The sequence below is a fragment of the Mesoplodon mirus genome (assembly GCF_964341445.2).
Source record: "Mesoplodon mirus genome assembly, chromosome: 3".
Lineage (NCBI taxonomy): Eukaryota > Metazoa > Chordata > Mammalia > Artiodactyla > Ziphiidae > Mesoplodon > Mesoplodon mirus.
The window spans coordinates 23,628,097-23,649,673 of NC_138978.1; the positions used below are offsets into that span (position 1 = coordinate 23,628,097).

At 56.1% G+C, this 21,577-nt stretch overlaps 4 protein-coding genes across 4 annotated transcripts; 2 read left to right on the plus strand and 2 right to left on the minus strand.

Moving 5' to 3' along the window:
* Positions 1-23: 23 nt before the first annotated feature.
* On the minus strand, positions 24-3,444 carry LOC309800012 (uncharacterized protein C1orf232; the record flags this gene model as incomplete). Its single annotated transcript, XM_082613826.1, has 4 exons — positions 24-303; positions 1,730-1,827; positions 1,941-2,024; positions 3,361-3,444. The coding sequence occupies 4 exons, from the start codon at positions 3,442-3,444 to the stop codon at positions 24-26; spliced, it is 546 nt and encodes a 181-aa protein (XP_082469952.1).
* Positions 3,445-4,809: 1,365 nt separating this feature from the next.
* Positions 4,810-5,726, plus strand: ZNF593 (zinc finger protein 593). Its single transcript, XM_082614346.1, has 3 exons — positions 4,810-5,044; positions 5,280-5,342; positions 5,434-5,726. Exons 1-3 carry the CDS (start codon positions 4,845-4,847, stop codon positions 5,573-5,575), a joined length of 405 nt encoding a protein of 134 aa, XP_082470472.1. The 5' UTR covers positions 4,810-4,844; the 3' UTR covers positions 5,576-5,726.
* A 193-nt stretch (positions 5,727-5,919) lies between these two features.
* On the minus strand, positions 5,920-6,529 carry ZNF593OS (ZNF593 opposite strand; the record flags this gene model as incomplete). Its single annotated transcript, XM_082614447.1, has 2 exons — positions 5,920-6,208; positions 6,485-6,529. The coding sequence occupies 2 exons, from the start codon at positions 6,527-6,529 to the stop codon at positions 6,062-6,064; spliced, it is 192 nt and encodes a 63-aa protein (XP_082470573.1). The 3' UTR covers positions 5,920-6,061.
* Positions 6,530-10,649: 4,120 nt separating this feature from the next.
* On the plus strand, positions 10,650-21,160 carry CNKSR1 (connector enhancer of kinase suppressor of Ras 1; the record flags this gene model as incomplete). The annotated part of the gene is made up of 21 exons (XM_082615136.1): positions 10,650-10,905; positions 13,743-13,900; positions 14,004-14,185; positions 14,764-14,848; positions 15,250-15,291; positions 15,371-15,475; positions 16,200-16,259; positions 16,372-16,440; positions 16,734-16,835; positions 16,922-16,992; positions 17,084-17,160; positions 17,304-17,410; positions 17,489-17,519; positions 17,930-18,102; positions 18,967-19,040; positions 19,204-19,275; positions 19,543-19,616; positions 19,764-19,825; positions 19,906-20,005; positions 20,107-20,288; positions 20,539-21,160. The coding sequence occupies 21 exons, from the start codon at positions 10,650-10,652 to the stop codon at positions 20,791-20,793; spliced, it is 2,337 nt and encodes a 778-aa protein (XP_082471262.1). The 3' UTR covers positions 20,794-21,160.
* Between the last annotated feature and the right edge of the window lie 417 nt (positions 21,161-21,577).

A 21,577-nucleotide genomic window follows, 5' to 3' on the forward strand; every position in this document is an offset into this window, starting at 1 on the left:
GGTCGCCCAGTTAGGCCGGCAGACTAGTCGCCCTTGGGCGCAGCTTTCACCCTCAACTCGGCCAGTTTGTGGGTGAGGAAGCCCCACTTGAAGCCGGCTGCGGGATCGGCTTCCCGCGGCTCGGGGCGCTCGGCGGCCTCGTCCCCGGCTTCAGGGTCCTGATCCGGAGTGGGTTCCGCGTCGCGTAGCATGGACGCTGCCGCCGCCTGCTGCTGCTGCTGCCACCTGCTGGCGAACGCGTCCCAGAACCCGGTCCCCCGCGTCTCCGCCGCCGGCGGAGAGGAGGGCTGCGCCGCCAGCGGGCTGCAGGAGAGAGGCGGGGTCAGGGGCTGGCCGAGAGGCCCCGGAGAGGACAAAGGACAGGAGGCGGGGTCAAGGGGCCAGTAGTGGGGCCAGTGGGGCCCGGGTGAGGTCAGGGGCTGGAGGGGCCCGGGAGACTGGGGGCAGGGCCTGGAGGCAAGGGGAGGGCTCAGAGGCACTGGGAAAGGGGGCTGGGGTGGGACAGGGTCAGGGGATTAGGTGAGGGGTCTGGGAAGAGGGGACCGGGATCAGGATCCCTGGGGAGAGAGCTGGGGTCAGGGGTTTACGGTAGAGGAGAGGGGCGAGGCCAGAGGAGGGGAGCCAGAGGCGCAGGGTCTGGGAAGGTGGAGGAGGAGGAGGAGCCCTGAGAAAGGGGCGGGCGGAAGGATGCGAAGAGACTGTGGGACCAGAATGGGAACGTTAGATCCGGGGAGGGGGCGGGGTCAGACTCTGGGGGCGGTCGTTCCGGAACCCAGGGCTCTGCCCTCGGGGAAGGAGACGGGGCGGGGACAGGGGTCTGGCTCTGGGATGGAGGAAAAGAGGGTCCAGAAAAATGAGGGACGCTGGGGAGAAGGATGGGTGGAGCGACCCCGAGGGAAGGAGAAAGGCCTAGATCAAAGGCTTACGGGAGAGGGGGACTAGGGAGGTAGCAAGTAGATGTGGGGGGGAGGGCAATCAAGGAGCAGTGATGAGGCTTGAGGTAGGGAGAGGGAGTGAGCAGGAGGGAGAAAAGGAACCCTGGGGCATGAGAGATGGGTGGGTCAGGGGGAACCTAGGGAAGAAAGGAATAGGGGAATGCCAAAAGGGAAGTGTGACTGGGCTGGAGGAAAGGGCAGAGATGGAGTGTGTGACAGAATAGAGCTAGGAGGAAGACAAGGCCCAGGGTCTGACCCTCTATGCCCCCAGCATCAAAGGCCTGTTAAGACAGTGTTTCCTAAACTATTGTCCTCAAGTCTTCAGGGAGCTCGCTGAAAATATAGATACCAGGCCTCAGCCAACACCGGCTGAATCAAAATCTTTGAGGGAGGGTCTGGGAATTTGTGTTTGTCTCAAGTTCCCTGGGAGGATGAGGGTTTAGACCAATACTTGGGAACCACTGATCTGAACCACTCTCTGTTGCAAACACCTAAAGCTTCTCTCCTGGGTTCCCTTCTTCTAGGGAGATGACCCCTCCCACATGGATGGGGAGAGAGAGCCCATAATACCTTTTAGCATCTCAATCCCAACAGCTGGTAAATTCCTCCTGAGATCTAACCTAATCTCCCAGATATGCTGATTGGGCCTCTTGCCTGCTGAGAGAAACAGAAACAGCCAGGGGCTGGCCCTCCCTAGTCCTCCGTAGTCAGAAAGACAAACAAACCAGAAGGAAAGGACACAGGAGAAGGGGATCCCCAGGCCCATCCCAGACCCCCTCAACACACACACGTACTGGTCAGCACAGGGCTCTGGGGGCAGCAGCTTGTCCTCATCTTCTTTGTTAAACAGAGACGACATTGTCAGCCAGCCTCTCGCCCCAACCCCCTGAACCTGGGAGAGAGAGGGGCTGGGAGTCAAGGAGGGGCCCCAGCACCACCCCCCAGGACTCCACAGCAGCTTCTGCCAGGCTCCCCAGGGTTGGGGTGGAAGAAGGGAGAACTCACCCGGCGGGCCAGCTGTGACATGGGATTGAAGGCCTCTTCAGCTGGTTCTGCTGCGTCAGACTCCACTAACGCTGGGTTCTCCTTCTGGGACACAAGACCCCTACCCAGCATAAGAGAGGCCCCAGAGGAATATGACCTCCCTCCCCCACTGCTAGCCTGGTACACATAGACCTGGCACCCCAAACCCCATGGAACAAGACGCACACCTAGGCCCCTGACACCCTCCAAAAATACACGCAGCTGTACCTCTACGCAAAGCTACCTGTCACACATTTCCTGTACAGTTAATCCTTGCAGACACCTTTGAGCTCGCATACTGCCCACCCACAAACACATGCATACACACTGCAAAACATGTGGACAAGGGCTTGCATGCCAGTATAGACACACACCTGTACAGGAGCGTGCCTCCACATGGCTACAACTCTTCACCTGTATGTACACAGATATATGTGCTGTGAGGCACCTACACAAGGACACTTACACAGTTATACCATTCACACCTGTGCACTTCCACAGCTGAAGACAGCTGCATGGAGGCCCACTCACAGCACACAAAACCTCTCCATCCATCCACAGACACCAAGACACAGATGTTCACACACACCCAAACACACATGCCATACAAACATAGTACCTGCGAATGCCTGCATGCCTCTGTAGACTTCTGCCCCCCCAAAACACACCTGAAAATACCTGTAACCGGTTCACACCTGCACACACACCTTAACTGGGGATTCCACACGGACGCCAATCCCAATACTGACCCACAGATACTTCTACACAGGGCCAGCCCTAGACACCAACCTGTGTAGACGTACACATGTTCACACTGACATACACACACCCCAGCACTAGTTCCTGCCTCTGCCATATCTGTTTGTGCAACTGCCATTTCTCACAGCCTCCAGAGGTAAGACTGGTTTGGAGCCTTTTCAATTTTTCTTTTTAAATGTCAGAACAAACATGGTCCAAGTATGGCTCTGTTCTGTTGCTGCTACAGTAATCCTCAGTGTACAAGTGCCACTTCCCCTACTTCCCGGGGGCTTGCTTCCTCTCAAGGCGAGTCATCCTGCTTTTGCTCAGCTCTGCCCATTAGAAAGTTGTGTCAAGCTGAGTGTATCTGCGTGGGTACTGCGCATGGGTCCTAAAAGGATCCCTTCCGTGTGGCAGCCCTTGAGATCTTTGGAGACAGTGACCACTCTTCCAGTGCCCCCCAAGTCTTTTCTTCCTTGGTTTTCTGGAGCGTCCTGACTTTCTGACACTGCACCGTGCCATTGGTCATCCATGAATTGCCAGTTGCTTCTGCACAAATCCCTCTTTCTCCCTCTCTCATAGCCAGTCCCTTGCCCTTCTTAGTATCTTTCACTCCTGCTGCCCCTCTGCTCATGCCCCATCCAGCAAGCAGGATAGTACCCACCTCCTCTGCCAGGTCCTCCTCAGATTCCCCACTCAGGGTCTGTAGCACTTTGGACTTGTAGGTTTTCCAGAAGGTTTGGTTCATGGCTGCAGGGGAAATGGGCCTGGCACCCAGGCACAGGAGGCACCCAGTGTGTCTGGCTCCAGGAACTTGGTGAGGTTGAGAGCCTGTCCCAGGGATCAGGTGACCTCATTAAAGATGCACCAGCCTCCCCAGATGGCACAGTGCCCAGCAGGTGAACCTGATCCAAAGGAGTCTGTGGTGAGAGCCAGCTTCTGCCACTTCAGCCCCTCGTCTTGACCCATATTCGCCAAGAATAATGAAGACATAGTGAAGACTCCCTCCACAGAAGCCTCCTTCCTGGGCCTAGGAGTTCTTGAATTTGATCATTTGGAATGGCTCCAGAAATATTCTCTTCCATTCACGAATTCCATTTACAAAGTCCTTGGGCTCAGGACCCACAGTGGTTCCCCTGTGACTGTAGCCATACCAGCTGTGCCCTCAACAGGGCTCTGCCCTGTGTCTGCACTCAGCCTCTGTGAACTGGAGTGGGAAGGTCCCAAGGCTCCCAGTCGGTGCCCTGGGCTTACATTTCACCGCTTTGTCTGGGCTGGAAACTGATTCCTTTCCCCAGGGATGCACGTGCTGGTCTCCCTGTTTCCTGGCAACAGGTTCCAAGGAACCCGGAGCTCCTGAATTATTGCTGAGTTCCTCTGGTCAGCCTGGAAGGCACCAGGCTCTGGTGCATGGGGAAAGGCTCTCTGGCCCTCTCCCCACTCTGAGCACACAACACCTGGGCTGTATCTCTCCCTTTGATGCCAGCCCACGCCTGGGAGTCCAGGGCTCAGAGAAGGGGCTCAAAGATGGGAGGTCCTTCTGTGAGCATCTCCTTTTCCTGTGAGAGGAGCCGACCCCTCTTGAGTCTGACAGTACGCCTAAGCACTGTGATCTCTGGGGAGGAATAACTGGGGAGGGGTGAGAAGTGGCGAGGGCTTTCTCAGGGACTAGATGTATTTCTGTGGGGGCCGGGATCCCAAACTTACTCTCATTCATTTATTAATTTATTAACATCACAGACATTTTTCAGTGCCTCCCAAAGATGCAGCATCCCCCCGACACACCCGCAACGCGGAGTCTAAGATCTGGGAACCAGGAAGGGATGATAAGGCCAGAGGACGGTGCTGTGGGCCAGGCGGGGCGGGCAGGGCAGCGGACGGGCCGGCATCCCCCCAGGGCACGCACCACCCTGCCCTTCCAGCGACGGAAGAGGACGCTTCGTGGGGTCCGGCCCGAGCTCCGTCACTGACGTCGACGGCCGCCTGGGGGCGCTCGAGACGCGGCCCGCGCAAGTGACGTCATCAGAGGCGGTCTGGCAGAGCCTGATCATTCCCAGGGCGTCACAAGGCGTCATTGAGCAGTCCGGAAGCGCCCACACGTGTTCTCCCAACTCGGCTCTGGGACCCTTAGTCTTGCTGTCACCCGCCATGGGTCGCTCCCGCCGGACAGGCGCGCACCGAGCGCACTCCCTGGCCCGCCAGATGAAGGCGAAGCGGCGGCAGCCAGACCTGGATGAGATTCACCGCGATTTGCGGCCCCAGGTTGCTGCACGGCCCCGGCCAGACCCAGGCGCGGAACCCGATCCCGACCTGCCAGGGGGCGGCCTGCATCGCTGTCTGGCCTGCGCGTGAGTTCCGGCCGGGCCCAGCCTGAGGAGGAGAAGGGTCCGCGGTACGGGCCGGGGGTGTGAGATCCGGGTCGCGGGACGCGCAGGGTCTCTTCTCCTGGGACCAGTGGGTCTGCCGGCCTCCCATCCCTTCAAGCCCGGAGCCTAGCATCAGGGAATGAGCTAGGGTCAGGGAAATAGGCGTACCTGAGAGGTATCACCTTCTAACTATCCTCCTTACCCCCCATCCCTACAGGAGGTACTTCATCGATTCTGCCAACCTGAAGACCCACTTCCGATCCAAAGACCACAAGAAAAGGTATGAAGGAGTAAGGAGAGGATTGATGGATGTGTGCCGGGCAGACAGGGCTTGCATCTGGTCAGCTCTCAACTCCTGTTCTTTTTCCCAGGCTGAAGCAGCTGAGTGTGGAGCCCTACAGTCAGGAAGAAGCAGAGAGGGCAGCGGGTATGGGTTCCTATGTTCCTCCCCAAAGGCTGGCAGTGCCCACAGAAGTATCCACCGCAGTCCCTGAGATGGACACGTCTACCTGACATGGCCTGAGGATGCAAGGCAGAGGAGCTGCCCATGGACAATGATGCAAGGGCCAGGCTGGGAGAGACGATGTCAGCCTCTTTTGGTTTGGGAAGTAGATGGCCTCTTCCAGGTGCCCTCCCTCCCAATAAAAGAACTGGATAAAGAGGACTTGCCTGTGACTCGCTAACCTCCAGGCCACTCCTCCAAATTTAAGCTCTGTAAGGGTTTCTCTCTACTCCTGTGTACAGGGTCCAGGGTGTTTGCTCCCTACTTGATTCAGCTTTAGAACCTGCATCCTTTCTTCAGGGGTCCTGGCATATGAGCCGAAGCCCCCCATTGCAGCCCAGGTGTGTGGGGGGGATGGCTAGGATCAGGTTTATACTACCTTGCTTCCAGTGAGGGCAGGGAGTGACCCCCCCCTCAAAAAAGAAGTAGGCTCCTGAGATTGTAGCCCCCGCGAGTCACCTACCCCGCAGGGCCGAGGTGAGAGGCTGCCCACTTCATCATGGAGCCTGTGGCGGCCGCCGCTGCCCCACCATCTTCCAGACAGCATAGCAGGAGCCGCCCAGCCCGAGGATAGCCAGCAGTGCAGCCACGATCCCCACCAGCGGACTCCGGGGCTCTGCCTTCAGCTCCCCAGCTATCTGCATCTGGAGGTGCACAGAGGGTCCACCTGAGGGGTCAGCTGAGGCTTCTGGGAGGGTGGGGGGTGGAAAGGGGCTGAGAAGCTACAGCTGAGGGAAGGAGATATGGATACCATTGCTGCCCCAGGGAGATTCCACCCCAATCCCTCTCGCTTCACTGCCTATGTGGGCCCTGGCTGCTCAGGCGGCAGGGAACGTGACAGCCTGGCTGCTGGGTATCATCCCAGCCATGGTAGGGGGAGGAAGGGGTCGGTCCCAGAAGCCACCATTTGGGGTGTTTACCTGTAGCACTCGGAAGTAGCCAGGTGTCAGGCGTCGAAATCGCATGGTGGGTGCTGCTAGTCTTCCTGACGTCCTGTGGGATGGAAGCGGGAATGAGTACCAGTGGCGTTCATGGTGCCAAGAAGTGGAAATCAGGACAGAGAGGATGCTCACCAGCGTCTGCCTTCCCAGGTCTGGCAGGGGGCGGGGCAGCTAGACCTTTAAATCTGTCCCTTCCCCCGCCTGCCCGCCCTGCCAGCCTTAGGAGCAGCTGTCAGGAGAGATCAGCATCAGGCCTGAGCAGCACCTCCCCCACCCACCAGGGAGTCCAGGCCGGGTAGGCAGGAGAGGCCTTGCCTGGCAGTGTTGAGAAGTCTCAGGCCTGGACCAGGTATGGGAGGGCCTCCCAGCCCTGGTCATGGCCCTAACCCTACCTCAGATGATTGGATGTCACCAGCCAGCTCTCAGCAAAGGAGGGGTTGGGTGCCTTATTAGCACCCCCTCCAAACAGGAATAGGCCTTTTTCACTTGGTTTCTGTTGGATCAACCACACCTACCTTGGGGGAAGGCACATTCCACCCCTTTCCCCAAGATGGGGTTCCTGTAGGGACTTCCTTATCTCAGCTTGGGGACAATAAAAGATCTGCATCTTAAGAAAGCTGTCTGAGGGCTTCCCTGGTGGCGCAGTGGTTAAGAATCTGCCTGCCAATGCAGGGGACACGTGTTTGAGCCCTGGTCCGGGAAGATCCCACATGCCGCGGAGCAACTAAGCCTGTGCGCCACGTTTACTGAGCCTGCGCTCTAGAGCCTGCGAGCCACAACTACTGAGCCTGCGTGCCACAACTACCGAAGCCCACATGCCTAGAGTCTGTGCTCCGCAACAGGAGAAGCCACCGCAATGAGATGCCTGCGAACCGCAACGAAGAGTAGCCCCCGATCGCTGCAACCAGAGAAAGCCTGTGCACAGCAGCAAAGACCCAATGCAGCCAAAAATAAATACATAAAAATAAATAATAATAAAATTTTAAAAAAAAGAAAGCTGTCTGAGGTGTGCTAAAAAATAGTAGCTGACTGGGAGTTCCCTGCTGGCCTAGTGGTTAGAATTCCAGGCTTTCACTGCCATGGCTTGGGTTCAATACCTGGATCCTGCAAGCCACGTGGCGTGGCCAAAAAGAAAAAATAGTAGCTGACTGTGCTGGGCATTATTCTATGATTTCATTTGGTATTGATTAACTCATAAAAATGGGGGGACAAGCATATTTCCAGAATAGCATGTAGAGTATCTGCATATAGGGAGGATGGAAGAACACCCAGAAAACTTAACAGTGGCCCAACCTGGGCAACAGGATGGGGACATGCTGGGGAAAGGGCATGTCCTCCTTCCACTTAATGACCTAGTTATCGCTGAAATTTTTACAACGAATAGATCCAAAGACCTTTCATAAACTCACAAAACTACCTTCAAAATAGAAGCTGCCATTTACTGTGCCCCTAACTGCCTAGCCCTGCCACGTGTTGGGGGCCCAGAGTAAAGGCACTGGTGTGGTTGTTAGGACCCCAGTCCTTTACAGGGAGTATCTGAGTACACGTGGTGAGTTCTTGTTGGTTTCTCCCCTACAAGATTGTGAGTTCAGGGAGGGCAGAGGCTGGCTGGCTTCTCCCCTCTATCTTGTGCCAGCTCAGGGTAGGTGTTTGATGAAGTCAGGATGGTGGAGATAGGTCTGTGTTTATTGGGTTTTCCCAGAGTGCCACAGGGAGGCCAGTGTAAGAAGAGGCAAAAACATTAAAGGGGAAAGCACCGAGGAGTGTTAAAGGGATACACACAGTGCAGCATTCGAGGACGTGAGGCCAAGGACAAAGCCAGAGAGGTGAGGGCCAAATTGCAAATTGGAAGCCTACTGGTTCACAAATGAGGGAGCAAGTCCTGTGGGGACCTGGTGAGCTGGAGTCCCCTTGAAAGGAAGCAGCCGACGATCTGCACTCATGTTTGATGCCACGTGTGAAGGTGGGATGGGGTGAACAGAGCTGGCCAAGTTTCAGAGAACTCAATTTGTATGTGAAATTGTTAAATGATGACAAAACACACACACCACATGGACATCTGTGGGCCAGATTCAGACTTCAGGTCTCTGGGTGACAATCAAGATCATGACAGGCTTTGGAGGCCAGGTATTGGGGCACTGGTAGAGATTCCAAGTTAGGTGACACAGAGGGGGCAGGCCTCCCAGGCCCCTCCCCACGGAATTAAAGCAATAATAACTCATATCTACCTCATATTACAGATTTCAAAATATTTAAAAGACATCCTCACAGAGCTAAGGTCTAGTCACACACCCCCAGCCCCTGGCTTTTAGAGAGGAAGAAACAGGTTCAGAGAGGTGTAAGGGGTGGGCTCAGTCACACAGCAAGTGGAGCTGATTTTTTTTTTTTTTTTTTGGCTGCCCTGGGTCTTAGTTGAGGCACGTGGGATCTTTTTTAGTTGCAGCACGTGGACCCTTAGTTGCGGCGTGTGGAATCTAGTTCCCCAACCAGGGATCCAACCCAGGCCCCCTGAATTGGGAGCATGGAGTCTTACCCACTGGACCACCAGGAAAGTCCTGGAACTGATTATTTTTTTAATTGAGATGTAGTTAATTTACAATGTGTTAGTTTCAGGTGTACAGCAAAGTGATTCAGTGATATATATATATATAAGAATACATATTATATATATATATTTTTTTTTTTTTCTTTTTTTGGCTGCACCACACGGCATGCGGAACTTCCCTGACCAGGGATCAAACCCGTGCCCCCTGCAGTGTAAGTGCAGCGTCTTAACCACTGGACCACCAGGGAAGTCCAAGAATATATATATATTCTCGCATATATATTCAAATTCTTTTCCCTTATAGATTAGTACAAAATACTGAGTATAGTTCCCTGTGCTATATAGTAGGTCCTCGCTGGTTATCTATTTTATACATAACAGTGTGTATGTTCATCTCAAACAAGTGGAACTGATTCTGCCTGATTCCAAAGTCGTGGGAGTCCCCTGGCCTGGGATGATGATAATGATGATGACAACTGCAGACACTTAGTCTGTGTCAGACATTGTTCTAGAGGAAAGCTCTTAACCCGTGCTTCCCAACTCAGGGGGCCTATAAACTTGCATGGCAAAAAAAATTATATATTTATTTTCACTAACCTCTAACTGAAATTTACCACTTCCTTCTTCATGGATTGAAATATTAGCAGTATCTGTGGCTTTGTCACCAGTAGAAATCACAGATATTTTCATATCAAATTGTAGTTATCACAAGTATCCCAAAATATCACTTATGCTCATAACGATCTCAAAATGGTGACAGTTATGAACCCACTGCTAAATCACACTGTTTCAGACACTCCTGCAGCATAGCTGCCATTGATGGTGCCCAGTAGAGGGTCAGTGACCAAATGCTGAATCCATCTGCTCTCACATTGGTCACTCAGCTTATTTGTTACTCTCTTGCAACCTCTATCTGTAGGTGTTTGCTGATCAATAAGTGCAAGGAGGTGAGTCAGAGGCCACCTCCACAGCTCAGTGTTATTCACGCTGAGTAACAACATGCTGATCATTAGAAAAGGAATTTAATTTGCCAGTCTTGTTATTTAATGCTGATAAATGCATATTACTATATCATAAATTTGTGGTTTTTAATATATTTTGATAACAACTGTCCTCCTTGTAATCTTCAGCATTTTGCTGTATGCTTTTAAGAGCATCATTCTAAGAAACTGTCCAGGGTTTCCACCAGATTGCCAAAAGGGTCCACGGTGCAAAAAAAGAGGGGGCTAAAAACCAGTTCTAAAGATTGTAGAGCTATTAACACAGGTACTCTGCATAGCAGCCCTCTGAAGTAGGAACTATTATATCCATTTTACAGACAGGGAAAGTGATGCCTGGTGGGTAAGCTTAGCCCTTGGTCACACAGCTAACAAGCTGCCAAGTCAAGATTTGCACCCAGGCTCTGGCTTCCTAACCTCTGCGCTTTGCTACCGTGCTCACTGCTCACTTTTTGGCCCCTTTTTGAGGAGCCTTGAAGGTCAGGGTCGCACCCTGCCATTTGAGGCCAGTTTTGGGCGGGGATCCCAGGCCAGCTCTGAGGTCCCCTGGGTCACACATCAGTGGCACCGCTCCCAGGTCTGGCAGCCCAGCTGCCCTAGGATGCCTGAAGGGCAGGGCAGGAGGTGGACAGGCAGTGGGCCAGTGGCTGTCACAGCACCTCACCTAGCCAGCTTTGTGGGCCCAGGTATGCTAGGGCTCCGCCCCCAGCCCAGCCCAGCCTCTCCCCAGGTCAGAGCTCTGGGAGCGGAAATTCCTGCGCGGGCGAGACGGAGCTGGTGCGGATCCGAGAAGCCGAACTTGGCCATGGAGCCAGTAGCGACCTGGACCCCCGGGAAGGTGGCGGCTTGGCTGAGAGGTGGGTGGGGCTGGGGCAGCGTCGGGCGTGAGGGGCACCGGGACGGGGAGAGGAAAAGGACAAAGGACCTGCCGAGTTTGTCAGTTGGTTAGTCAGTCAACAAGTATTTACAGTGCCTGCCGTGAGCCTGGCAGAAGGATAATGGACATGACCCCGGGGGGCCCCCCCGGAGGACCCAGAGGGGGTCTCCCATCCCTCCAGAAGCCCAAGAAGCCTCCAGGGTGGCAATGGGGAGGCAGTGGTTGTGTAGGGAACACAGACGGTGTCTCCCCAGCTGCCCGCCCCCACTGTATCTCCTTCATCTTCCCTCTGCCCCAGGGCGCAGTGGGCTCTCATTAAACCCATTTTTCAGAAGCCGAAAACTACACACTGAGCCAGGAAGTGATTTGCTGAGGCTTTGGAATAGGGCCGGTGGGGTGTCTTTTCCCTTCCCCCCACCCCGAAGCTCCCAGTGAGAGCAGAAGCCCCGGCCTGACTGGAGGGGTCAGCACAGCCCCTCCCTAGGCCTCCAGGGGGGATGAGCCCAGTTGGGTGGGAGAGGTCCCAGACTGTCAGCCGACTCAGAGAAGTGAAGACCTTCTGACATGCAGCTGGGAGCCGGGAGGTGAGTCAGGACACTCCTCCTACAGGGAGGAGCCAGAGTGGAGGGGGCAGCCGGAGTCCACTGAGGGCAGGCTCAGGGTGACCAGCCCCGGTGAAAGCAGGGATTCAGGGCTGGCGTCAGACTCCCAGACTGAGTTCCGGCCCAGCCCCTCCACTCACCAGTTGAGTGACCACAAGTCTCAGTTTCCCTATCCATAAAATGGCAAGGGCAACTCTGATCTCATGAAGTGAATCAAATAAGACGATCATGTTGAGGGCCTGGCGCGTGCAGTTCATCAGGGTCTGTCGGGAGGGAGGCAGCACGGCACATTGGCTGTGTGCACAGGAAGGGAGGTGCTCGAGCGCCCAGAGCCACGGAGCAACAGGTTCACGAACTCCTAGTCAAGTGCTCTTAATGTCACACGGGGAATGAGGGAGAGCTATTGATCCCAAAAGACCCTGGCTTGGAATGGCAGGGGTTCCTTCAAAGAGTGAGAAAGCTAACTGTTAACCTCTATTTGTATGTTTTCCCACCTGTAAAATGAGGAGAACAGTATCTCTGCTTTCTAGATTCGGTGAGGATTAAATGTGTTAGTATGTATAAAGCCCCTAAATTTTTCCTAACACATAGTAAGCATTCACTAGATATTTTTCTTACTTGTGAGTGTCTACCTTGTAAGAGGCCTGGGCTGGAATTAGAGATGAACACTTGTTTAAGGCCCAGTCCTTGAAGAGCTCGTGATCAAGTAGGAGAGGTTAGTGCTTTGATGCAGGGGTTTGTGGAAGTGCAAGGGGCAGTGAGAGCAGCCCCCATCCCAGCCTGAGGAGTTGTGGAAGGCTTCCTGGAAGGTGTAAGATGAAAAGGGACGTGAAGGAGCTGTAAGAGCAGTCCAGGCGGAAGGAAGAGCACATCTGAGGACCCTGAGGCAAGAGAGCATTCCACGAGCTGCAGGGAGTTAGTGCTCTGGATCTGAAGCGTCTAGTTTGAGGGGCTGTGCGCCAAGAGATGACTGTAGAGGCAGGTGGCGGCCGCATCATACAGGGCCTTGGGGATCACGGTAAAGAGTCTGGCAATAATAATACGGGGGCTGTTACTGACTGTCTACCATGAACCAAGGCAGTCGGCCAAGTGCTTGACATGTGTCGTGTCATTTAATACACATGATTAGAAGGTAGGTGTTTTAATTTTCCCCATTTTATAGGTGAGGAAACTGAGGCACGGAGTAATTAAGTAATTAAGTAATTAAGCTCAATTGCTGTCACTCAGGTCTCCCTGACTCCAAAGCCCCATCAAGCATGAGTTCAGCAGCATCAGAACACCTGGAGGATTTGTTAGAATGCAAATTGCTGGGCCCTGCCCCTGAGTTCTGATTCAGCAGATGTGAGAATTCGTTTGTTTTTGTTTTTTTGGCCATGCCGTGTGGCTTGCGGGATCTTTGTTCCCTGACCAGGGATTGAGCCTTGAGCGGGGGCCATGGCAGTGAAAGCCCAGAATCCTAACCATAGTCACCATGCTGTACATTACATCCCCCAAACTGACTTATAAATAGAAGTTTGTACCTTCGGACCACCTTCACCCATTTTCCCTACCCCCTCATACCCTGCCTCTGGCAATCATCAATCTGTTCTCTGTTTCTATGAATTTGGGTGTTTGGGATTCCACAAGTAAGTGAGATAATACAGTATTTGTCTTTCTCTGATTTATTTCACTTAGCATAATGCCCTCAAGGTTCATCCATGTTGCTGCAAATGGCGAGATTTCCTTCTTTATGCCTGAATAATATTCCCGTGTGTGTGTGTGTGTGTGTGTGTGTGTGTGAGTGTGTGTGAGACATTTTCTTTATCCATTCATCTGTCAGTGGGTACTTAGGTTGTTTCCATGTTTTGGCTATTTTTCTTTTTTTTTTTTTTTTGGCCATGCCACACGGCTTGTGGGATCTTAGTTCCCCGACCAGGAATTGAACCCGGGCCACAGCTATGAAAACACTGAGTCCTAACCACTGGACCACCAGGGAATTCCCAGAATTTGTATTTCTAAGTTTTCCAGTGAGGCTGCGGCTGCTGGTCTGGGGACCATCCTTTGAGAACCACTGCCCTATATGACCCTACTTCTCAACTCAGTAGGCTTATCTGTGAAATGGGCAGGGCAGAACACTGCCTGGGTCTCAGGGTCATTAGGAGAAGGACTTGTGCACTGATCAGAAAGGCCTTGACCCCCCCTGGCTCCCCCATGCTGACCCTCGTTCTTCCACCAGGCCTCGATGATTCCCTGCAGGACTATCACTTTGAGGACTGGGAGCTGCCTGGCAAGTACCTGCTCCAGCTCTGCCCCCGAAGCCTGGAAGCTCTAACTGTGTGGCCTCTGGGCCACCAGGAGCTCATCCTGGAAGGGGTAGAACAGCTCCGGGCCCTGGTGAGTGAATGGCGGCCACACTGGCTGCAGCTTCCACCCACCCTGGGGGTGCTGATGGGGGGCTGGCCGCTGCCAGGAATTAACCTGCCCCTCTGTGGTACAGAGCTCCGGGCTACAGTCAGAGAACCTGCAGAGCCTGACAGAGGGGCTGCTGGAGGGGATCCGGGCATTCCAGAGCTTAGTCCAAGGTCGCTTGGGGGGCTGTGCTGAGCCTCCTGCAGATGTCCTCAGCGCAGCCACGGAGCTGGTGCATGAGGCCCGTTCCCTCCTCTTCTGGCTCAACAGGTACTTCGGTCTCCTCCTAGGGTCTGAGTAACTGGTGAGGGGACCCTTCTCATCCTTGGCTTCCTCTGGGACCTGGGAGAGAAAAATAGAGCTTTGCTCTTGTTCAGATATAGTGGAACTGGGCAAAGAGGTTAATTGGTCTGTGTAGGGGCACTGGGTTGCCTGGGTTCCCACCCCACCTCCAGCTTGTAATCATGACAGTCACATCAACAGCATTATATAAAGAGCTCTCTACCCCCTTCACTGGCCGCTGCTTGTCCCATAGGTCCCAGCTCTAATGTCACCTCCTCGGGGAAGCCTTTCCTGTTACACAGTCTCAGAGCTCCCTACACTTCACAGCAGTAGAAGTTAAATCATTATTGATGTAATTAGATGTTTCATGTCTGTCTCCCCAGTGCCTAGAACAGTGCCTGGCATTTATTAGGCACTTGACTAAGGTCTTTAGATGTATCAGTCATCTCCTTTACCCCAAATCGAAACCCATCAGAGTCTCAGATGCGTAGCCGGCGCAGGGTGGTTCAGTGGCTTGACTGTTAAGCTCAGTTCCTTAACCACTGCTCCATCCTTCCCTCTGCCAGGTACCTCTTCTCCCACTTAAATGACTTCTCATCCTGCCAGGAGATTGGGGAATTGTGCGGGGAGCTGGGCCAGGCCTTGCAGGAGGTAGGAGGACCAGAGGCCAGGCTTGGCCCAGGCTGTAGAGACCAAGTCAGGCTAGAGCTTTTTATAACTTGTGAATCAGCACAGGATCAGGTGTGAGAGCTGGAAGAGGCGAGGGCAGAAAGAGAGGAGGCCCGGCCGCTGGGTAGGGGGTGATGGGGGTGTGGGAGCTCTCACTGGCGAGGGCAACACAGGAAGTTTGATTCTCAGGAGGGGGTGGAGCGGGGGAGGGCATGTGTGGTGACTTCTGGGGGCCTGGCGTCAGGGGGATGAGACCTTGGGGCGAAAGCTCTAAGGCCATGTAGTTCTGGGAAGGGGGCCAGGGTACGGGACGCCGGGAGGGACTGCAGGGAATCCCCCTGCCCTCAGGCGAAGGCAGTGCGCCCTGCTCACTCTGCTTCCAGGACTGTCCAGCGGCTGAGAAGGAGAGCAAAGTCCTGAGGATTGTGAGTCTGGGGGGTGAGTGGGGTGTGGGGATGGGGTGGGACGGGGCTCAGGCTAGACATCCTGCTCTCCATCCGCCAGAGCAGCCACGTGGCCGGGATCTGCCGCAACATCCTGAGCTGCAGCCCAGAGGAGCTGCTGGAGCAGAAGGCCGTGCTCCAGCACGTGCCGCTGGACGATCCTTCGGTGAGCCCTGACCTCTCAACTCTCACCCCTGACCCCTCGGCAGCCTTGTCTGGGCCCTGAAATCTGGTTCTAGGATCCCACAGAATCCTATACTGTCACAGCTGGAAGGCCCTGTTTTTTTTTCTTTTTTTGGCCGAACCGCGTGGCATGTGGGATCTTAGTTCCCCCACCAGGAATCAAACTTGCGCCCCCTGCAGTGCAAGCATGGAATCTTAACCAGTGGACTCCCAGGGACTTTTTGTACAGATGTTAAAGGCCCAGAGGACTTCCCTGGGGTCTCACCGTCCTTCAGCCCCTTCTCCGGTCCTGAGGGGCTGCAGCTGGTGTGGTCTCAGGTGACACATCCCAGCCCTGGGACACGGACCTAGGGGAGAGGGGAGAGGACATGAACTTTCTTGCTTTAATCTTTGACCAGTTGGGAAAACCAGAGGCCCCAGCCCTGCCCTGTCCCGCTTCTGTCCCTGAGGTATGAGATGCTTCAGGAAAGTTGCTGAGAATCTCATACCTCAGAAGTCTGCAACCCGCTCCCCTCAGCCCTTAGGGGAGGAGGAGGCAGAGCTCAGAGAGGTGCAGCGCTGAGCCCGAAGTCACACAGCAAGTCGAGCGGTGCCAAGCTGAGGCCAGCTCTCTCCCCCATTCCACTCACCTGTGAGTCCTGGTGCCTAACAGGCATCCTGGTCCAGCGGTCCCCACACCCTTAGTGACTGCAGCCTCTGCCCTGCAGGGCCTGGAGATCTACACCACCAGCAACTGCCTGCACTTTGTGTCTCGAGTGGGCACCCAGGTGAGACTCTTACACCCTTCTCAGCCGCCCACCCCCGTGGCCCTCCAACCTGCCAGCCAAGCCGGCTTCCAGCCCCATGAGGGTGCACCCTCTGAATCCCACCCCCCACCAGGTCCCCACTGATTCCCGGCTGCAGATCCTGCCTGGAGACGAGATTGTCCAGATCAATGAGCAGGTGGTGGTGAGTGAGGGGAGGGGCGTGGTGGGCGGAAGGGGGTCCTGAGTAGAACTCAGGTCGGTGGGTGGGGAGGTTCCCTTGGGGAGACCAAGGCTGTGGGAGCTGCCTTCCGTGAGGCCAGCCAGCTCACACAGGTCAGAGGGGCTCGTGGAGGCTTCCTGGAGGAGGACGAGGTGAGGCTGAGCGGGAGGCTGAGGGAGTGCTCTGAGGCCAAGGGCTGTCGGGTTGCCTCAGAGCCTCCTGCCCAGTTCAGTCCCGCCCAGCATCCCTGTCCTGCCCTCTGCCCTGTCCCCCAGGTGGGCTGGCCCCATAAAAACGTGGTGAGGGAGCTGCTCCGGGAGCCAGACGGGGTCAGCTTAGTGCTGAAGAAGGTCCCAGAGCCGGAGACACTCTCACAGGTACCTGCCGCCCGCCCCTGCCCCCAGTCTGCTTTCAGACCCCTGTCTGTCGCCAGCTCCATCACGTGTTTCTGATTATTCCTCAGAGCCCTCCTCAGGCCCTGGGCCCTCCACGCCCAGTGAGCCCATCGCTGGCTCCGGCCCTGCCGTCTCCCAGGTGACAGGCTCGGGTCCCGGGTAGGTCTTGGCCCCGGGTAGGTCTTGGCGGGTGGGCCATGGCTCACCTCATCTCTCCCTGATCTCTCCAGGGCCCCATCGGAAGACGTCTTCGCCTCCAACCTGACTTCAAACCCAAGTCCCGGACCCAGCCCTGCTGCCTGGACAGGTAATTTCAAAGCCCCACCAGTCGGCAGATGCCCTGGACAAGGCATGTGGGCTGCCTGACCCTGGACTCTTACACCCCGCCCCTACCACTGGGCCCGGGTCTGAGCTCAGGGACCCTCCCTCTCTCTCCTCCCTCCCTGACAGCCTCGACCTCCCTTGGCCCGGAGCCCCTGCCCAGCCCCCATGCACCCTCAGCCACACTCCTAGCTGGGGTAGCAGACGCTCCAGAGCCCCCAGAACACCCTGACAAGGTAAGCTCTGGGGCTCAGCAAGGAGGGGGGTGTGGCTTTGAACCCATACGCTTCTCTAACCTCCTGTGGTCTTTTCAGAGTCCTGTCCCTGGTCGCAAGAAATCAAAAGGTATGAAATGCACCTGACGGGGTGGGGGTGATGCCCTGATAGGAGGAGCTCTTAGAAGTCTTTACAGTGCTGGGCAAGACCACCCCCCCCACACACCAACACACACTTCACACACAGCCTCTCCTGGAAACAGCTCTGTTTCTGGGGTCAGACAGACCTATGCTCCCAGCCTGGGCCTCTCGCCAGCTCTGTGACTTCGGACAAACAGCTCATCCTCTGACCTTCAGCTTCCCTGTCTCTAAAATGGGCAGAGTCATCCCCACCTCAGAAGTGACACGTGTAACATTCTGAGCCCAGAGCATGGGTTCAGAAATATCAGCTGGGGGTGCTTGTGGGGGGCAAGGGAGCAGGTTGGGGGTCCGGGACACCCCGCCAGCCCCTCACTGACCAGCCGCGATGTGCTGCTGCAGGCGTGGCGACGCAGCTGAGCCGCCGGCGGGTGTCCTGCCGGGAGCTGGGCCGGCCTGACTGTGACGGCTGGCTCCTGCTGCGCAAGGTGCCCGGGGGCTTCATGGGCCCTCGCTGGCGCCGCTGCTGGTTTGTGCTCAAGGGACACACGCTCTACTGGTACCGCCAGCCTCAGGTGAGACCCCATACACACACACAGGTCAGCAAGTGAGTCACCTCAGGGCCTTGGCTCTTGTCCCTCCTCCACGGTCCACTCCCATCTGTGGTCACAGGTGGGCCCCAGTGTTCCTATGTGTAAAATGGGGACACTCCTCAGAGAGAACTGAGCAGATGTGTGTATAAAAGCGGTCTGGAAAAGGTATCACAGGCCGGGTAGAATCTCTTTGATTCCACCTGCCTTTCCTTCCTCTTCTGTTAATCTGTTCATCCTAGTTATGGGCCGTTCAAGCAATTGTTTATTCATTCAACTAACATTCAAGGTGCCTACTGTACACCCAGCTCTGGGCCGGGCCCTGGGCCACAGGGAAGAATTGGACCGTTTCCGTTACTCAGGCTGGTGGGGAGAGGGATGAATACACACTCAGGGACAATATGGGAACACAAACTATGATGGCAGAAGAGCCAGGGGTGGGTGGGAACCCAGCAAAGGTGGCCAGTCCACCTGAAGAGTGGTGAAGGCTTCCTGAAAAATCAGTGCCTGAGAGTTAGTCAGATGGAAAGGAGAAAGAAAACCAGGCAGGGAGAGGAGCATTTGCAAAGCAGCTTTGTCTGTGTCTGTGATGGAGCAAATGCATGAGGGGGCTCCTCTTCCTTGGCTGTTTCTCTGGATATCTTTGGCTCCCCGTGCCAGGCTCAGAGGCACCCCCTTGGTCACACCTCCTGACCTCACCCCAGCTTCCTGCCCTGAGCTCTGGGCACTGAGAGATGAGCGGTTAGAGAGCCCAGGAAATGCCCTCTCCCCTCCCCCGCCCTTAGGAGCCTGACCGGGCCTTGAGGGTATTGGGGCTTCAAGCTGACCCTCACACTATGATCTCCCCAGGATGAGAAGGCTGAGGGCCTCATCAATGTCTCCAACTACAGTCTGGAAAGTGGACAAGATCAGAAGAAAAAATAGTTAAGTCCTGAGGTGTGACAAGCTGGGGGTGGGGAGAGAAAGGGAGAGGTGGGTGACAGGAGGGGCGGATGGGGGCAGCAGGTAGCTGGGATGCCCAGTCCAGCCTCTCTGCCTTCTGGATGGGCACCCCCAGGTGAGTGAGGCCCCTGTGCTCCCTGGCAGTGTGTTCCAGCTCACCCATAACGTGTACAAACCCTTCATCTTCGCTGCTGATACCCTGACGGACCTGAGCATGTGAGTGCCACCCCCTTCACCTCCACAGCTTGCACGGGAGTGCCCAGGGGCTTGGGCTCAGGAGCCTGGATTCAGAGCCCAGCTCGCTGATACGGCTCAACAAGACACTCACTCCTCTAAGCCTCAGTTTCATCTTCTCTAAAATGGACTAGTAAGAATTCCTATCTCTCAGAGTTGCTCTGAGGATTAAATGAGAAGATGATATAGGCGAAAGCCCCTGGCATACAGTAAGTGGAAACTCCCTGAGACCCATTTGCCCCTCCACAGGTGGGTGCGCCATCTCATTACCTGCATTTCCAAGTACCGGTCTCCAGGCCGCGCCCCCTTGCCCCGAGAGGAAGGTGGGTGCCTCACAGGGCTGGGTCTCCCCTGAGCCTCTGCCTTCCCTGGGATGGGGGCTGGGAGTTCAATTCCCCCGAGCCCACCCCCTGGCCTGCCCAAACCCTGTGAAGCTGAGTGGGTTCCCCAGCCACTCTTGCCCACCCCAGACTGCTACAGTGAGACGGAAGCAGAAGACCCCGACGATGACGCAGGATCCTGCTCAGCCTCGGTGAGTAGGAGCTGACGCGGGGTGAAGGGCAGGCGTGGAACTCAGACTGATACCCTCCTCTCCTTCCACCCTGCCCCCAGCCCAGCCCGGCCCAAGCTGGGAGTTCGCTCCACGGAGACACATCACCTGTGGCCGCCCTCACGGAGGGCAGCCCACAGACCTCCTTCGGTCCTCCGACAGGTGCCGAGCCAAGCGGGGGGGGGCGGTGTGTGTGCTGGGAGCCGAGACGGAGGGCTGGGGGCGGGGGCGGGCACACGCTCACCCTGCTCCCCCTCCCACAGACAGCAGCGAAGGGGCCCTGGAAGGAATGGTACGGGGGCTGAGGCTGGGTGGCGTGTCCTTCCTGGGCAGGCCACAGCCCCTCACTCACGAGCAATGGCGGAGCTCTTTCATGCGGCGCAACCGAGACCCCCAGCTCAATGAGCGAGTGCACCGCGTGCGGGCGCTGCAGAGCACGCTCAAGGTCAGCGGGCGCAGGGCACCGTTAGGGGCTGGGCTCGGGGCTTTCGGCTCGGTTCCTGGCCCTCAGCCCTGGGCTCTGCTGTGGACTGGGCCGAGTTCTAGGTTCCTGGAGCCAGGCCCTCGATTTGAGGATGGGGGCTGGACCGGGCCAGGTGCTGGGTTCTAGGCCACTGGACTCCAGAGCTAGCTCTGGACTCAGGCTCTGCCCGCTCCCCGGGTGATCATGGCCCTAACCCCTACCCCTCTTCCAGGCAAAGCTGCAGGAGCTGCAGGCCCTGGAGGAGGTGCTAGGCGACCCCGAGCTCACTGGGGAGAAATTCCGCAGGTGGAAGGAGCAGAACCAGGAGCTCTACTCAGAGGGCCTGGGGGCCTGCGGAGTGGAGCGGGCCGAGGGCAGCTCCCAAGTCCCGAACTCTGACTCCGGGGAACCGTCTTCCCACCCCCCACCCTCTCAGCCTGAGGAGCACTCCTGTCTCTGCCCCCTGACCCCAGAGAGTGACTTCTGACCTCCTGACTTCTAACTCTGACCAGTACCCTAGTTCCTGACCTCTGGCCTTGAGGACCACCTCTGACACATCTAGGACTGAGCATCCCTGCATTCTGTTCCAGTCTGGAAGTAGTGCTTGTCCGTGGTTCTGTCCCAAGCTGACTGCCTCTTCCTGAGCTGCTGCCATTTCTCCTCCTTCCTCTCCTGGAGTGGGGTGAAGTGAAGTGAGCTTTGTGCCAAGGAAGGAGCAAGAGGCGGGGCCGAAAGAACTCTCTCCTACCCTGTGCTCTCTGGGGTCACAGACCTGCCCCCTCCGCCCCGCGGCACTTCGTTCCCCAAGCCAGTCTGTACGGGCGTTCTTCACTTTACCCAGGAGACACTTTTCAACTAAATAAAGTCAGTTTCTTTAACAGAAACCTACATGTGCCTTTGACTTCTGTATTAGAATCTGGAATCTGCTTCCCGGAGGGGACTGGGATGAAAAGCTGTCGGGGGTGGGGGGCGGTGAGCGCTTTTGGTCACTAGCCCACTGTGTGGCCCACCAGCCTGGGTTCTGTACCTGAAGCCCCATGCTACCAGGGTGGTGGGGACTCCTACCCATGCCCATCTCTCCCCAGCCCTTCAGAGACCGGAGTGCTGTCCTGCCCCATCTCCAGGGGCGAAAGGTGAAAAATAGAGAACAGCCTTTCACTCTACAGCTGGGGAAACGTACCTTGCCTGGAAAGGCGGCTGGGGGGGGTGGGCAGCCCTGGAGACTGGAGTGGTGGGATGGGGTAGCTGGCGGGCAGGGTTGCAGGCTGAGG

Coding starts and splice junctions, on each gene's coding strand:
- ZNF593 (XM_082614346.1), top strand. CDS start 4,845: ATGGGTCGCTCCCGCCGGACAGGCGCGCACCGAGCGCACTCCCTGGCC. Junction 5,045..5,279: donor CATCGCTGTCTGGCCTGCGC/GTGAGTTCCGGC, acceptor CCATCCCTACAG/GAGGTACTTCATCGATTCTG. Junction 5,343..5,433: donor TCCAAAGACCACAAGAAAAG/GTATGAAGGAGT, acceptor TCTTTTTCCCAG/GCTGAAGCAGCTGAGTGTGG.